Raw genomic sequence first — 16,594 nt, 5'->3', positions numbered from 1 at the left:
TGTCTCTCCTGTTTATATGAGGCAGTCTGTTTCTGTTTGTCTGATGCTCATTATCTGTCTCTCCACCTCGCCGTCTCAGTTCCCTCTGTCTGTGCTAATTGCAGGCTGTCAGGGAAGATCTGAGGTAATAATTTCACCATCAAAAGGACCTCGTGACACGGTGCACGCTGTCGATGCGCACCAACGACAGTCTGGGCAGTGGATGAGCTGTCACCGCTGATGTATCATGCTTATGTTATAAAGCTATTTTCATCTGCTTTGTTCTTTCAAATAGTTTTATCTGAATGTTTTTAAGTCAATTTAGCCAAGAGCTGCTTATTAACTTATTTATTCATTATTCATTCCCAAAATGCAGTGTATTGTTATCGATGATTATCAACCTCCTTTGACCCCCTGGCCCTGTCATGTTGCAGACATACAACAGAGAAGTTTCTCCTATAAAATTTTCATATGGATTCATATTATCTAATATTCACACACAAAAACAAAAGAACGTTTTCCTCTTTCATCCCACAGCCCCTCAGATTTATTTGTGACCGTTTGGAAAAGACCAAACTGTATAGTAACTATAGTAACAGTACATGAAGAAATTAAAGCTAATTCCTCCAAAATGTCACACTGATGCTTCAGTGCTTTCGATCTAATTACATCATATACAGTGATTATATCTCAGCTACCATGTTGTGCAGGATTAATATTTTTACTTTTAATTCTTAAACTTTTAAATTTGAGCGGCTGATGTTTGTCTTATTTGTAATGAAGCATTTTGCAATTTTTGTGGTCATACCTTTTCTTCCAGTCTTCCACTGCTGTGTGTGAATTACTGTTGTCTTCAGAAAAGCTTTTCTCAGAGGTGAGATGAAAGATGCAAAAATCAGTGCTAGTATTTTAGTCATTATATACTTAGTTTAAGATGTATTTATCCTGTCGAAACTTTAGAAAGTACTTTCCTGTTGTACTGGAATTCACAAGTGCTCCAGCATGCAGGGGATGGACCTTTGGGGGTGGGGGGGTATGGAAAAAAAAGGAGAAAAAAAATAAAACGAGCATTTTGGCTTATGGGCTGCTGTTTTTCCGATCTGACAGTGTAGCTGTAAAGTTCAGGGCCTGGATATTCGATCAGAATGGATTTCCAGTCGAGGATTTTAGGCTGCCTTCCTTTCCTTACATAACAAACACAGTCGTTGTCATACGGCGGCTGCTTCAAACAGTTCTGAGTCTCTGTTGAAATGTCGCTGGTGGATGCAACAGGTAGATGAAACACAGAGCTCAACTGTCTGTGAGTGTTCACAGGTGAAGTAAGTGGGCCTACAGCCTCTCCTGCAGTTTCTCATTTTCTTCCTCCCTTGTGGCCTCTAAACATCAGCTGGTAGCTTTTACGAGCACCTGCAGACCAGCTTCAACAGTTCACGTCCTCAGGCAGCGAAAAGTCCCTAATGGCACCACCATTGGTGAGGTGTCGGAGCAGGTGTGCTCCTGCTGGAGCTTGTCTGACTCAAGTGAAAGCAGTTTCAGTGGCTCCCCTTGTTTTATCACATAGTATATATGGGCAGGTGGAAGTGGTGCTGGCATCCCTAAAGACAGCTCCTGCTGCGCTGCTCTGTAGCTGAGTGTGACCTATGATCTGCTTGTGACAGAAAAACCTCTATCCAGCTTTACAGCATACAAAAGATGGAGGACAATGTAACAAGACCCACGGGATATAAAGCCATATATATATATATATATCACTATCTCTGCTTGTGAAGTAGCACAGAATCTAAAGTCTTTTAACTTTTGGTATTATATTTAAAAAAAAGTCTTCTACTAACCAATGATATCATAAACCAATACTTTAGTTCTATACAGCTGCTGTTTGAATGAGAAGAATTGTGTCAACCTGGACTCAGTTTTGCAACCAACACCTAGTTAAATTCAGTAAATACTGTAGCCTATAAGGTGTGAGAAAATATTGATCAGTAAAACACATGTCCAACTGTTCTGAGTCTGAATGCATAATGTGTAGTAGTTGTATGTTCTTTATAGGATGAGAATTCTTCTACAAATAGACTTTTAGAATAATAAAAAAAAATCACAATATATTGCCTCGCTTACAGTATCGCAGTGTATCGCAAATACACAGCATTATATACGACATATGCAACCTAACGGTATTGATGATGTGATTTTAAAAAAAAAATCACGTCTACAACTTTTTCCTCATCTTGTGATGGTGCAATAATTTTTTACATGGCACCGATTGCTGTGAAGCTGGCTCTATTTCACCACAGTTGGCGACATCTGAAGGAAATCATTGCTAAGTTGTATTTTCTCTGTTGCCAAGTAGCTCCGCATTGCCAAACACTTGGCAGGTTACTTATTTGTAGGAAATGTTATTGCATCCCTCTAAAACTCCAAAACAATCATTACTGCCTTCCAATTGAGTCTGTATCTTTTTAAGTTGTTCAGCATCATTTAAGGCTTCTACCGTCTCCCAGACTCAAAGTGCTTATACTCTTATTCCGAATAATTAGACAACTGACACGCCCATTGTTATAAGGAGTTTAGTCTAAATAGGCAAGTTATCAGCTACTTTCATCCTGGACACTTTGTGAATACAGGCCTGGCTCTGCTTTGTACGATTGCATATGCACATGTGTAGTCTGAGGGTGTGTGATATCCTATTGTTAACTTCTCCCCAGGTATCATATCTTACCCAGACAATAGAGGATTGTTTTCTCCTCCAGTTAAGGCAGTTTAATTAGTATGTGTGTGTGTGTGTGTGCCTACATGTGTATACATGGGTCTCCTTCTCAGATTTTACTGCTGTGTGTTTACACGGCTCCACCTGGAGCTGATTGTGAAATGTGATTTGGATTTCATGCATTCCCATAAACATAAAATAGCTGTGATGTTACAGCCTCAAGGCAGAAGCAGAAGATATAATAAGAAGCATATGTGGATGGTTATGGTGCAGAGCATATGGGCATACTGTATGGCAGTCAGGCCCAGCACCAACAGCGCATATAAACACACACACGCCCATACTGTATATGCAGTTTATAGCCATAAGGCCTACGTATGATTTCTGGGTTGAGGAAGCAGAGACAAGCTGTAGTGAAATGCGATCTGCCTGCATTTAGCAGCACATATACTGAGTCTGGTTTCCATTATTTACTCTTTATTTATAGTATTTTTTTCCCCCTTTGATTGTACAGTTGATATTAGAGAGGCAGACGATGAGACAGAGTTATGACATGCAGCAGAATCCTGCAGCTGGAAATGAAAGACGTACATTGTGGTTATATGGTCTGGGTTGTTACCACCAGGCCACTGGACATCCCATCATTCAACAGATAGAGCAAAAAAAAAAAAAGAATTCTATCCATTGCTTCTTTGACATACCCCCATACAGTACCATTACTAAAAAAACGGAGGGAATCGTGAAGTAATTTAAACAGGATTTATGACCAAAATACCTACAAAGCTAATGATATTCACATCAGCTTCAGTCGTGTTTTCCTGTAACAGAGTTTAGTGGTTGGATGGTGAAAGGTTCAGCTGTTCTTGACCCTCTGAACCTCTGCTGTTTGCTCCCTCTTCTGTGAGGGCCCATGTAAAACCCCAAATGTTGACGCTGCTGTGTGTGTTTTAGTGTGTGTGTGTGTGTGTGTGCGTGCGTGTGCGTGTGTGTGAGAAAGACAGAGGTAAGGACCAGAGCCAAGTAAACCTGTGTGTTGACTTTACAGGCTTTTCCCAGGGTGCAGGACCTGGAGGTACACCAGTGTTACTCTGTGCACCGGATTTCGACCCTCCCACAAAAATCAGATAATTTATACAAACAACACAGCCTGGGAATCACACAAGTAAAACCGCTTTCCTGTTTTGGGAGCGCTGTGCAGGGGGGCGGGCGACTGTGTTTCAAGTTTTATAGGATATTAGAAGAGTGTCCATAGAGGTGGAGGATGTTGTGTGAAGCGTTAATGTATGTCAGTTTATTGAATTGCAATAATTTGGGAGCTTATCTATGAATTCCGTCCCTTTGATTAAAAAATGTATAGTGTGTGTGTTTCTTGGTTGAGCTCTGTGAGCTTGTGGGTTTCTGAGGGGAGTATCTGTTCTTCACCATTTCCTGAACTAGCCAAGGGGGAGATGATATTTATGGGGCACAGATTTTTTTTTCCCCTCCAGAAGCAGAAATTCATGTCAATAGTGATTCTATTCAGGATCGTTCTGCTCTGAGCTGATACAATAAACTCGGCTCACTAACATGTGGTGTTTACAAAAAGCCGTTTGAAACCAAACAACGACTCAGTCAAAGTCATTAAGTTAAGTTCTTCGGTTTAAATGGTGCTGTGATTGAGTGCTTCAGTCGCAGATATCTTTGGATATATCTGGACACATTACCCTAAGAGAGGAACTGACATGTGAGATTTTGGGTTTAATGTGAAATGACATTGATTTGCCTCATATGCTTTTGTTTTTATGTGTGATCTGTTAGGGGAGAGCACCAGTATTGCAAATGGCAACATGTCAATTTGAAAAGATATTTAGATTCAGAAAAGTACTGTAGGTCCAACTGCAGATGATTAATGCAGGTATGCTAAAATAGATTTTTCTATTTATTTAGCCTCTGTGTGTGTTTCTAGAAATATGCACACACACATGCAACCCATTTAAATTCATATTTATATATATAATATAAAATAAGCATATTTTACTTTAATTATCCAAATATGGGATTATTAATGGGACTTGTGGAGCTGGAGCCAAGGGACCTGTGGTGAGACCCCTAGTGGTCCAAGTTCCCTTAGCTCAGGTAAAGTTTGTGTGCAGTTAACACTATAATTGTTGGAGAGTAAATGGTTCAAAATGTGAAATCAGTTGTTTACAAAGGTTACAGAGTACAATCAGGAAATGCTTTGTATACTCCAGAACTCAGTGCTACAGATTAAGCTGTGAACATACTAGAAATAACACTGTCCTTAAGAGGACACACAAATGTGGAAAATAGTCTTCCCAATGTGTGTGTGTTATTAAGTTTAACAATATCTTGACACTTGTTGGTTTGGATACATCTAAAATCAGAGAGAGGTGGACTGCAGGTCTCCTCAATATACTAATGGTTAAAAATACTTCACCGAGTCTCCTGGAGAAGGAATATATGAGGCCAGTTTTCCTTTAGAGTTTTTGCCCAGACATTTATAACTAATGGTCTGGAGGTGCAGCGTAGTGAAGGTGGGACCTGGTGTGAAACTCTCCTCTGTTGCGTCTGTCATTGCCTGTAGCGTACACACGGGTGAAGAGATGTTTGTTTCTGTGACCTTGTGTCTCTAGTCACTACCTGTAACACTTTCATATGCTACGAGAAAAAGCTTCTCTCCTTCAAAGGGCAATTATACAATTTTGGCCCAGGTTTATTTTTTGTTCTCATTTTGAACACTTTTTAGTGTCAGTGCACCTGACTTCGTTTTGTTTGTTTTGCCACTGTACTTCGGAAAGTCACAAAGCTCTCATGCTGATTCTGAGCAGGTATGATGTTTTCTATCTTAGTTTAATGTGTTTGCATATTTCTTGATAATTAGCACAAAATAATTAAGGAGTAAACTTTCCCTCATTCAACGTTTCACACACTACTCTGGTATATCCCTCTTGACCTCCTGTGTTACTTAGTTATGCTCCTCTTACTTACTTTAAATGCCGAAAAACAAAGGTTCAGATGAAACTACAGTTGAGCTCCACATGCTCTGCTCTGACATACAGGTGGGTAAGCCTGGGATCTATTTAGCCGAGACCTTCTCTCTTTTTCCTGCTCCCTCTCCACCATGAGAATAAATTCATGACTGAAGGGTTTATGCAGCTGCTCCTTGTTGCGGGCCTCTGTCTCCGTTACCCCATCTCCCTTTTACCCTCACTTCAGAAAATGAACTAATGTAGCTGTTGGAATGAATTTTGAAGAGCAATGTCTAATGTTCAGGCAAAGACTCTTAATATGAAATAACTGATGGAATAAAGTAGGCTATAGATCATTATGAAATTATATTATATAAACTATTATCTATTACAATAATCCTTTGTGTGGAAAAGTCAAAGTTTGATGACAGACTAGTATAATAAATATAAGGCCATGAATACTTGTGAAATGTATACATGGTGAGTTATTATGTAAATCGTCAGATGATTCAACAATGTTTTCATAAGCTTACTACTTTATTTATATACAGTCTTTCCCTGAAAAAATCATTGAAATATGAAGAGGAAAAAAGTCTGGAATAGATAATTTTTGAAACCAAGATGGGGCACGAATAAGTTTTTCCTGCCGTAAGATGAGAACGAACAGAAATTTCCAGAACTGTGAACCTGTGCCTCCATAACTCCAACTCCGCTGCCTGAGCTGATGTTACCAAAGCAGACGCCAGTTGTGGAATAACAGCTGTTCACTTCATACAGGTATGGAGAACAGAGCTGCAACAAAAGCAGGCAACGGCAATAAAACTGATACATAGGAAATCCACAGTTTAACAATAACCAAAACATTTCTGGTGTTAAACTCATTTCCACTTATTCACAGAGTATGTGAATATCACTAATGGCTTGTTTTTTGTTGTAATTGCTGTGATTCTAGGGAAAAAACAAAGGGGAGAAGCTTGGAGATATGTGTCATATGTGTGAACTATTGGAAAATCCTTTAAAATTAAAAGAAAAGAAAGAAGTTTCCCATAAACCACAAACATTTTGGATAACCCATCATCTTCTCTCTAAAACCTACCATTGCCACTCAGTACATGCCAATGTTATCATCCCCAAGAGAACAAGATGCAAACCCTAATTATAAGAAATATTGTGTGATTTGTGCTGTACTGACATGTACATCACATGGCTGTGGTAATAAAGAAGAGGCAATAAAATCAATGTAACAAGTCTAGACGGCAATCATCCCAGTAGTGTCATGAAGTGGACAGATGTAGAACTACTGTGTGTAGGTTGAACACAACACCTACCATTTGGTGTTAGGGTGGTGCCAAAGGCCATGTTGTTGTTGTTGTCTGGATTAAAAGGTTTTTCCTTGATGAGGTGGCCATGTTAGGACACATTAGACTTAGCTGTGAGTTAACTAAAACTTGGCTCAGAGACCAGCTTCAGCTGTCAGACTCACCGTGTTTGGAGGGTAATGCAGCTGCTAAATATAGCATGTTTATAAAACGGAAAGGTGAAATCCGGCAATCTGATTGGCTGTTAACCGTGGTATATTGAGCATATACCACGGCTACTATTCTAAAACCTTATCACAGCGTAAGCTATCACTCCGCCTCAGGCACGTATGACTGGTATGAATGGAAGTTGTTGTCATGTATCCATGACAACGGATTGTTGCCGTCCGTAGCAAAAGACAGCTGATGTTTTTACGATGTTAAAAAACGGACTAAAGTAGTTGAATTCACATGTTTAAGGTTGACTTTCACCTCCGGGGAGGGTTAACTATGGTAGAGGGGACTGAGCAGTGACTTTCACCTGAAAAAATGCGGAGGAAAAGACGAGCTGCAGAGCTAATTTGGAGCTAACGTCTGGAGAGGTGGGACTATTTTTTCACAGTGAGGCTATTTTATTCGATAATATGTATTTCTGGTTGAATAAAACTACATGAAATTGATTGCATATCCCTCTTTTATATTGCCTTTATTCGTAACCGTTTTATAAAAGCAATATATCACTCCAGTCCGTGGTATATGCTCATTATACCACTCCAAGGGGGTTGTCGTCCCTCCGCTTCGCGTCGGGCCGAACAACGCCCCTTAGCCGTGGTATAATGAGCATATACCACGGCCTGTCGTGATATATTGCTTAATTATAAAACGGAAAGGTGAAATCCGGCAATCTGATTGGTTGTTAGCCGTGGTATATTGAGCATATACCACGGCTACTATTCTAAAACCTTATCACAGCGCAGGCTATCACTCCGCGTCAGGCACGTATGACTGGTATGAATGGAAGTTGTTGTCATGTATCCATGACAACGGACTGTTGCCGTCCGTAGCAAAAGACAGCTGATGTTTTTACGATGTTAAAAAACGGACTAAAGTAGTTGAATTCACATGTTTAAGGTTAACTTTCACCTCCGGGGAGGGTTAACAATGGTAGAGGGGACTGAGCAGTGACTTTCACCTGAAAAAATGCGGAGGAAAAGACGAGCTGCAGAGCTAACTTGGAGCTAACGTCTGGAGAGGTGGGACTATTTTTTCACAGTGAGGCTATTTTATTGGATAATATGTATTTCTGGTTGAATAAAACTACATGAAATTGATTGCTTATCCCTCTTCTATATTGCCTTTATTCGTAACCGTTTTATAAAAGCAATATATCACTCCAGTCCGTGGTATATGCTCATTATACCACGGCTAAGGGGCGTTGTTCGGCCCGACGCGAAGCGGCCTGTCGTGATATATTGCTTAATTAACCTCTAACATCTGTTCACACGCCAACAGCAGCTTTATAGCATGTTACATATGATAACACTGACCTCAAAGCACAGGTTTATGGGTTAGGGTAGTTGCAGACTGCATACTGGTAGCCATGCGATACGTTGAGGGAACACGAGGATTCATCCTCTGGGGACCATTTATGTGTACGCTACGTGTTATGGTAATCAAACCAGTAGGTCTGGATACAGTTCTCTCTGGTCCAAAAATGTTGATGACTGAGAGACTGCCCTCCGTCTCCAGTTATAGCACGCTTTGCTAAATGGCGAGCGCTACTGTAAAAAGTCTGTGATTTGCAGTAAATGGGCTAAAACATGCAGACGCACAGCAGCACGGTCCTTTGAGAGTCTCCAGATGTAGAACCAAAGGTCACTTCTCCTCCCATATGCGACACACAAGCGGCCTTTACATAAATGTTCGCCAGCCCATGGTAAACATATTTTTGACTTTCAAGTGCACACAAGCCATCAGGTGTTTGTGTTTCATTAGCTATGAAAAGCCAAGAGGAGTTAAGCTTCGTAAAGGAGTCTCAGTGGGGAAGTGGCTGTAACCTGAAGCTGCAGGAAATGGAAGCAAGAAAAGCAATAAGATTATGTGTGAGGACACAAAGAAAGAGGCAAGTCAGGTTGTAATTAGTGTCACAAAATTCATCAACACCGGTCGCACGAAAGTGTTTGGGTTTGAGGTTGTTGTTTTTTTTTACCACAGGATTTTTTAAAGGGCGCCTTGAGCACTTGCTTAATTAAAGAAATGTTAGTGTTTTATTTCCAAATGCACATATTCTTTCGCTGGAGTCTGGCAATATGGAGAGCTGAGGAAATAGTTCTTTAATATCAGGTATCTCTCTCGACCATTGCTATTCAAAAATAGAATAAATTTGGGCATGAGCTCAAAATCAACATATCTGGACTTGTTTCCCAAGCACAGATTGCAGCACATGTGAACCTGCATTTCATTAATGTCATCCATTTGTATGGACAGAGGTTAACCGGATCGTAGGCATGGCAGTGTCACTGCTGGTGCAGCCTGAACATAAGCAACATGAAAGAAATGTATATGAGATCTAATGGGGATGTTATAATACAGTACAGCCACTGACAGCTGATTTAACCATATGTGAATGAAAGCTTGTACTGTGGCCCAGTCTGGTCCTATTGTCCAGACCCAAGTACCACAGGTCTGAGCGGCATGCTGCTGATTCTTCTGTTATTCCAGTGGGGAGATGTCAGGAAAATGTTGTTTTTGGCTGCTGATGAACACCAGGAAACGTCTGATACACACACACACAGTCTCGTGTCTCATGAAAATTCCCACAGTGCTCTGGTAGTTTTGTTTTGTGTCACGTGTAATTGGGTTTAGATAACCCTGCTTTGGTCATGTATTTTAGTATTTACATTGGGGCCTGTTGCTTGTACAATGATATCAGGAAAGCATCAAAAAGGTTTCTTTACAAAAATATTTAAGAAACGAGTGGTGTCATTTTAATTGTGTTACATAAGTTGTGATTAACATGATGTGAACAATTAAAAGAACCTCAGTTATATAACAGAGACTTTGAGCAGCGGTAAAAAGCTCCACTTAGTTTTCCAAGTAACTTGGCAATGATCAGATAACAATACAAAGTGAAGAAAATGTCTGTAACCGAAGGTTTTTTCTCCCATTGTAAACGTTTAATAAGCAAACTTTATATGAAACTGAAAAAGACATTCACACTTTATTTTTAATTTTTTAGTGTCTTTAGATTTGTGCAGTGAAATCATAAATGAAACATGGAGTGAAACGAGTTGAAGCTAGTTGTTTTTCTCTGCTGCTGGACTAAGTGGTCAGTTGGAGGCGGCATGTTGGCGCTGCGTCTGTCCAGCTGAAGTCATGTCTGTGACTCAGTGTCTCTTTCCCCTCTTCCTCTGTCATTTGTCCTTTCATTCATTCGTTCATTCATTCACCCGTTCATCATTTGTTCCTACAATTAGTGTGCGTTATGAATACGTAGAAATGAAAAACCTACATTTGAATTGCATATGAACTGAGACTTTTCTGTCTTGTCCAACTGATACTGAAACATCGCCACAGTTTGAATTTAACAGGCCGTCTCTCGTAGAGCGATAAAGCTGTAAATAAATGGAAATTCCGCTGTTAGGTGGCAATTATTATGTCTTTTATTGAGTGAAATAAAAACAAGCTCCCAATTAAACCCCAATTTTCCCCTTATATATCTACACTAGTGTTTGGTTCCCATGAATACAGAGGAGTAAATACAAAATAAAGCGTGTTCATGCTGCAGCACTGAGCTATTTTTGCCTTGTGGTCAAACTAAATATTAAACCATGTCACTAACATTTTGTGTAACCTGCTGTTCCCATCTTGTCTTTCAGATTGGAAGCTTGTCTCTGTGCGTGCGTTTGGGATGAAGCACCTGTGGGACATTCACTTCCTCCTGCTCATCCTCCTCTACCTGTTAGGAGCCGTCACGTCACAGGTCAACCCAGGTACGCACGTTTTTCTCTTCCATTTTTCAGGATCTGGGTGGCTGTTTTCAAGTCTCAAACAGCAATGAGCTCATATTCGAGACTCAAGAAGAATACTATAAAATGGCTTTTTGTGAGTTTTGGGTCGTGTGTTTGGGTTTACTGCTGCAGTCCCATAATCCAGACTGTAACGGATTCAGATTTTGGATAAGTGCTGCTTTGTGGGAGCCATGTGGTCCTCTCTCCCTGGTTTGGCCACTTTGATCTCAGCGTGCACGTTTTTCTCCGGCTCTACCGCCACAGCACGGGTGGTTTCTGTGATGTCAATGAAAACGGACTAATAATTTTTTTTTTTTTTACGAGGAAATAAAGTAGCAACATTTGGTGGGTAGAGATGGAGTCAAGCAGGAATCAAAGAGAGGTTTTTGGTTATTGTTGAAATTGTAGAAATACAGCAGATATTTGCCAGTAAAAACCCTCAACTGGCTACTGTTTATTATTTCAGTCTCAAAGCCTCTGTCATCAAGCTGAGTTTTCCTCATTGTTGAAAGGATAATGAAGGAATAGACTCAGTTATTAATGATGGTTCTGTCAAAAAAGTTCAACACAGAGTTTACAGGTCACACTGACCCTGCTCTGCCAAGTAATGCTTGAAAAAAAAAAAAAAAAAGGAACAGTGGAAAAATATGCTCCATCACTTCCACATCCTCTTGTCCCACTCCACCCCACTTCCACTTTCAAAATAAAACCTTTGACATAATGTGTTTTTAAAACTGTAAACCCTGTTACATTTTGAGATGGTATGAAAATAAGAGCAAACATGAGGTCATGGTGACAGCCACATTTACAGCTGTCCTGGAGGGATTTTCTGCTTTAGTCCAGAAGGAAAACTGCAAACATCACATTCCTACTGTATGTATAAGCATGAAGATTTTTTGACAACAGCTGTTTCCTAGAGTATTTATCCATACTTTGAATCATCCTCACATAACACACACACTGATGCACCACATACATAAAAACACTGGAGCACCCTGTTTGTCATTCATCTTCTTTGAGCCAAAACTAACAACATAAAAGAGAGTTTTTATAAGCAGTTTGAAGAAAACGAGGGAAGAAATAGAAAGAGTGAGAGAGATAGAGATCAGAGAGAGTGTTTATAAAGGGAGTTTTCAAGTAAAATAGTGTGTTCATGCTGTGGTTGCTTTCATGCATATGTCTGTATGTTAAAAGCTACATTTCTGACCTATTTAACCAGATGTGAATGTAACATAAGATGCCTTGTACATTTAAAATTCCATATCCACTCTTAGGCCTTGTAGCATTTAGCATTCAGCAACAACAAATTATATATTATATGAGACTTCTTCTCATCTACACTCAATTAAGGATGTGAGTGTTTGACCCCAGTGAGACTTCTTTCTCTTGTCTCTCTGCTTTTCTTGTTTTTGTGTGTGTGTGTGTGTGTGTGTGTGTGTGTGTGTGTGTGTGTGTGTGTGTGTGTGTGTGTGTGTGTGCACGCATGTGTGTTTATGTGTGTGTGTGTTTGTGTGCGTGCACACGCATGCTGTGGATCCAGCTATCCCACTGGAGTCTGTGGCTAATGCATACCAGACATTCTGACAGCAGGAAAGTCCATTGAAATAAGCTCTGTCTTTCTCCCCAGAACTTGTGTGTGTGCGTGTGTGGTGTGTGTTTCCCAGTATTTGACCACTCATAAGTCATGGAAAGGACTGTTTGTGCATCTGATCATGGTCAAAGTTCAACAAGTTCACCGTTTAAGTCAAGGTTTTATATCTTAAATCTGACCCGAGGGATTTCTCCCCTCACAAACCACCAACGATCATCTCCAGTGTCACTAAAAGCTCAAATCTCAACCTGCTCTAATATATGGAAGCAGGATATACACACTTATAATTCTGCCTAATGCTTTAGTTCTGCTGCCTTGAAAAGACGGTCATTTTTCCACAGTCTGGAAATATTCATGGCTGAATTTAGTAGAGCTGAGATGTTGAGTGATGCCAATTTTCCCCTGTTTAAAATTCCCAAGCAATGGAGTTATACCATCCCTGTCTTTCCCATTTTACTCGTGAGTGGGCGAACTTTATTTCACTGTGGAGAGAGGAGAGAGGAGGAGGAGGTGTGGACATGAGTGCAGGCCTGAGCAGAGCAGCCAAATATCACGCAGTATTATTATTGTGTGGGCTTCTTCCCATGAGGATGTTTCAAATAAATCCTCAAGGAATGAATGAATGCATTTGAGCTTTCTCTTTCAATTGTGAGAATCATACATCACTGTAATAACTTTAAAGTGAAACTATTTAACTGAATAAAGACATAGTACACCTCTTACCAATCAGAAGCTGAATTCATTTTACTGCATTATTGCTTATTTTAGGTTTTGCTGCTACAGTCGACCTTGGTCTTGTATGACCAGTAGCACTGACTAAATAGACTGCTCCTATGCTATGTTTTAGAAAACCACTGATAAACATCATAGTGACAAAACAGAAACTTAAGGCAGTTACGTTTTCTGGAAACTTGGGGGCAGCAACACAAGGTGTAAAGACAACAAGAACATATTGACGCATCATAATGTTGCTGTGTTGTTAGCTAATGGCAGATTGTAGATTGGTGTAGGCTAAGGCTAATTTATCATGCTAACAAAACCAAATAAGCATTAATTTAGAGTATTGTGTCTGGCCACCTAACAGATATATTATTTATATATTATTATTATTATTAATATATTATATTATTGTCTGTCCTTTTAGCTCTGTTTTAGTTTCCACGCAAACCTGAGGGAAATATTGAGCTCTTTATTGAACTCTTTTTTTCTAAATTAGAATAGCTTCTTACTAATGTTCCCAGTCTGCTGTTTGTTTTGTTGAGGGCATGTTAAGGCCTGTATTTATTATTCATTTATTTACTGATTAAACATATTTTTAATGTATTTATATTATTCATTTACTGATTAAACATACAAAAGCTTTAACCAAAAAAGCTCTTTAATCTGACAGAAGTGCAAGATAGTTTGGGTGTAGGTTTATGAGGTGACCCCTCTCATATTGGTCTTTTGAGTCATTGTGAATATAGAAATATTGATTAGTGTTGCTTTAAAGCAAAAAAAAAAAAGCAAAAAGTATTGAATTTGTAATTCCATATTTCCCACTTGTGGCCACCGTGGCTGCTCTTCAACCCTCCACAACCCCAGACATATATAACGGACAGGTATTATGTAGCAGATGTGCACAGCAAGTTGCGTGACTACACAGTGTGTATATGTGTGAGTGTATTTGGAGTCAGCGGTTGGACAGCAAACACTGCAGAACAAACCTGCCTTTCAGTAGTGGGAGAGGGGGTTTGGTCCGTTACTCCTTCATCTCTCTCTCTCTCTTTCTTTCTTTCTTTCTACTCCTCCACCACACAAGGCTGGTATTTTTCCACCTTTTTCTGGGTTGATATTTTTAGATGCTGTGGCCAAATGTGAAGCATGAAGGGTGGTGGGGTTGGTGGTGTGTGTCTCTGTTGTGTGAGGGTAAATCTGCGTATGTGTGCATGTGTCTCAATGCACACACTCGGCTGCCCCCACAGCTCACCCCAGGGGTCACCTCTGAGTGGGTTGGGTAGATAAATAAACACAGCAAAAACCAACATTTGGAAGAGCGGTCATCCGGCATGATACACTGAAACCCGTTTCTGTCTCTCTGACTCGTTCTAGGATGTGGTTAAAGACTCTGATAATGACTCCTATTTTCATCAATTATGTCCCAGGCAATTGCTGTGTTTTCCCCAACTGGTGATGTTGCACTGTTTGCGGTTTGTATCACTGTATATTTCTGGCAAGGCTTCAGAGGAAACCTATGTCACCACCACATCATACCAAATAACAAGCACATGATGATCCCTGCATTTCCATCAAGAGTACCTTTTGGATTTTCGACAATGTCTCATCCCAGTGTGGAGACAGGAGGAGTAAAAGGGGGTTGCAGCTGCTGCACTCTGCTCACCTCAGTCGCCGTCTCCATTTTTTTGTTTACACTGTTCACCTCTGCTGGCTACTCATAAGTGCAGGAAGGCCAACCACCTCAAACCCCATAACCTCAAGCTGGTCTGGGCTGCAGCAGCAACCCTTGTAACATGAGGACAGATAGAACATTTTAGTTCTCAGGTGCCAGATATTATCATTCCTACTGTTCCACTTATTTTTCAAATATTGGTGTTCTTTGTCATCTTATCCTGGCCTGAATAGATTTCAAATCATTTGTTGGAGATCTCTGCTGTTGCACTTGAAGCAGGTTCAGACGATTTGTGTTTTACTGCAGCTCGAGCTTTGCAGCTTTGCAGTTTGAGCACTGCACCTATGATTGAAATGATTTTATAATTGCATATTCATGGATACCACTAATATGCAGAGAATATGAGATGAGTGAGGTGGGGTTTCGGTTGATGTGGTCCGCTTAGAGCCAAGGCAATCTGGTGCAAGGAGAAAAATAGGAGGGGAGGGGTGTAAACAGTTAGAGATAAATGATGAGGGCTGATGTGAAGAGGACAGAGTGGAACAAAAGTTAGAGAGGACAAGATGAAAGAAGAAGAGGAGGCGAGTGTGGAGACATCTGGAACAGTTTTTGTTTGTGCCTCCTTCAAGCTGTCACTGTGTCACTGCCAAGATGGAGCCTACATATGCATGTGTGGTTGCGTCCTCGCCTGCTTTTTGATTTTCTCTGTGTGAGCGTGCAGATACGTGAGCGGTGTATCAGGTCATGAGTCCCAGTCCCAACCCTTCAGGGGTTTCCACATCTTGATTTTTAGACAAATATTTGGAGGAGATCACGAAAAAAGAGAAAGAGGGAATCACAGGGAGAGAAAGGGGGAGGAAAGACAGAGCAGGAGAGAGACAGAGAAGGCATTGAACCTCCTGCTCTGCTGTTGCTGGCATCTTCTCAAAGGTTTTTCTGTGAGACAAGGGGCCAAGCGAACAGGGTCAGACTCCCTTTAACTTCTGCCTCGGCGTGGCCCCCACTGAAAGCCACAACCCAGTACTATATCACATACACAGAAAAATCTAGTTTCTCCAAAGGCTCTTTCATTCATAAATGAGGCTACCTATGGGTCATATCCTGTTAGGTGGCGATATCAGTGTTGATAACGCATGATGGAAAAGTTCCCTTTGATTTCCCTCCATTGGAAACACCCAGGAATCAGTACAGGGTCTTGTAAAAGTTGATAGATACCGCGCTGGCTGTGTCATGCTCAGTTAGCCGCTAACCCACTCAGTCTTAATGAGATGAAGATTTCCTAAATCATGGTGTTAACTTTAATCAACTCTCACCACTCGAGGGAGGAGAAGAAAAGTGAGTGGGGGAGAAAGACCACACAGGAGGAGAGGACAGAACTGAGACCGAAAAAAAAAATAAGGATGAGGGGGTGGAGGGGCACGCAGGAAACAGAGGGCATATTGCTTCTATTGACCGCACAATGGGGGCGGCATGTGCTCGAAACCAGCCGGTTTTACCACACACACGCACACGCGCACACACACAAACTCCTGTAGCCTACATGTGCTTGATACCAGTCCTATTTGGACTGGCAGAGACACTGATGGATCCAGCTAGCAACCACAATTTGAGTGCAAAGACTCTGTAATTACTTGGATCCGTGTGTGTGTGTGTG

At 40.7% G+C, this 16,594-nt stretch overlaps 1 protein-coding gene across 2 annotated transcripts in view; it reads left to right on the top strand.

Moving 5' to 3' along the window:
- Positions 1-16,594, top strand: part of ddr2a (discoidin domain receptor tyrosine kinase 2a) — a 31,442-nt gene that overhangs the window by 3,161 nt on the left and 11,687 nt on the right. For both annotated transcript variants that reach the window (XM_083969926.1, XM_083969925.1), the window contains exon 2: positions 10,829-10,942. In XM_083969926.1, the coding sequence (XP_083826052.1) occupies positions 10,861-10,942 (82 nt within the window). In that variant the 5' untranslated portion in view covers positions 10,829-10,860. The remainder of the gene's footprint in view (positions 1-10,828; positions 10,943-16,594) is intronic.

This window comes from Trachurus trachurus, assembly GCF_905171665.1.
Source record: "Trachurus trachurus genome assembly, chromosome: 4".
NCBI lineage: Eukaryota > Metazoa > Chordata > Actinopteri > Carangiformes > Carangidae > Trachurus > Trachurus trachurus.
The sequence above is the reverse complement of the archived record's forward strand: the minus strand, read 5'-3'. Positions and strand labels throughout refer to the sequence as shown.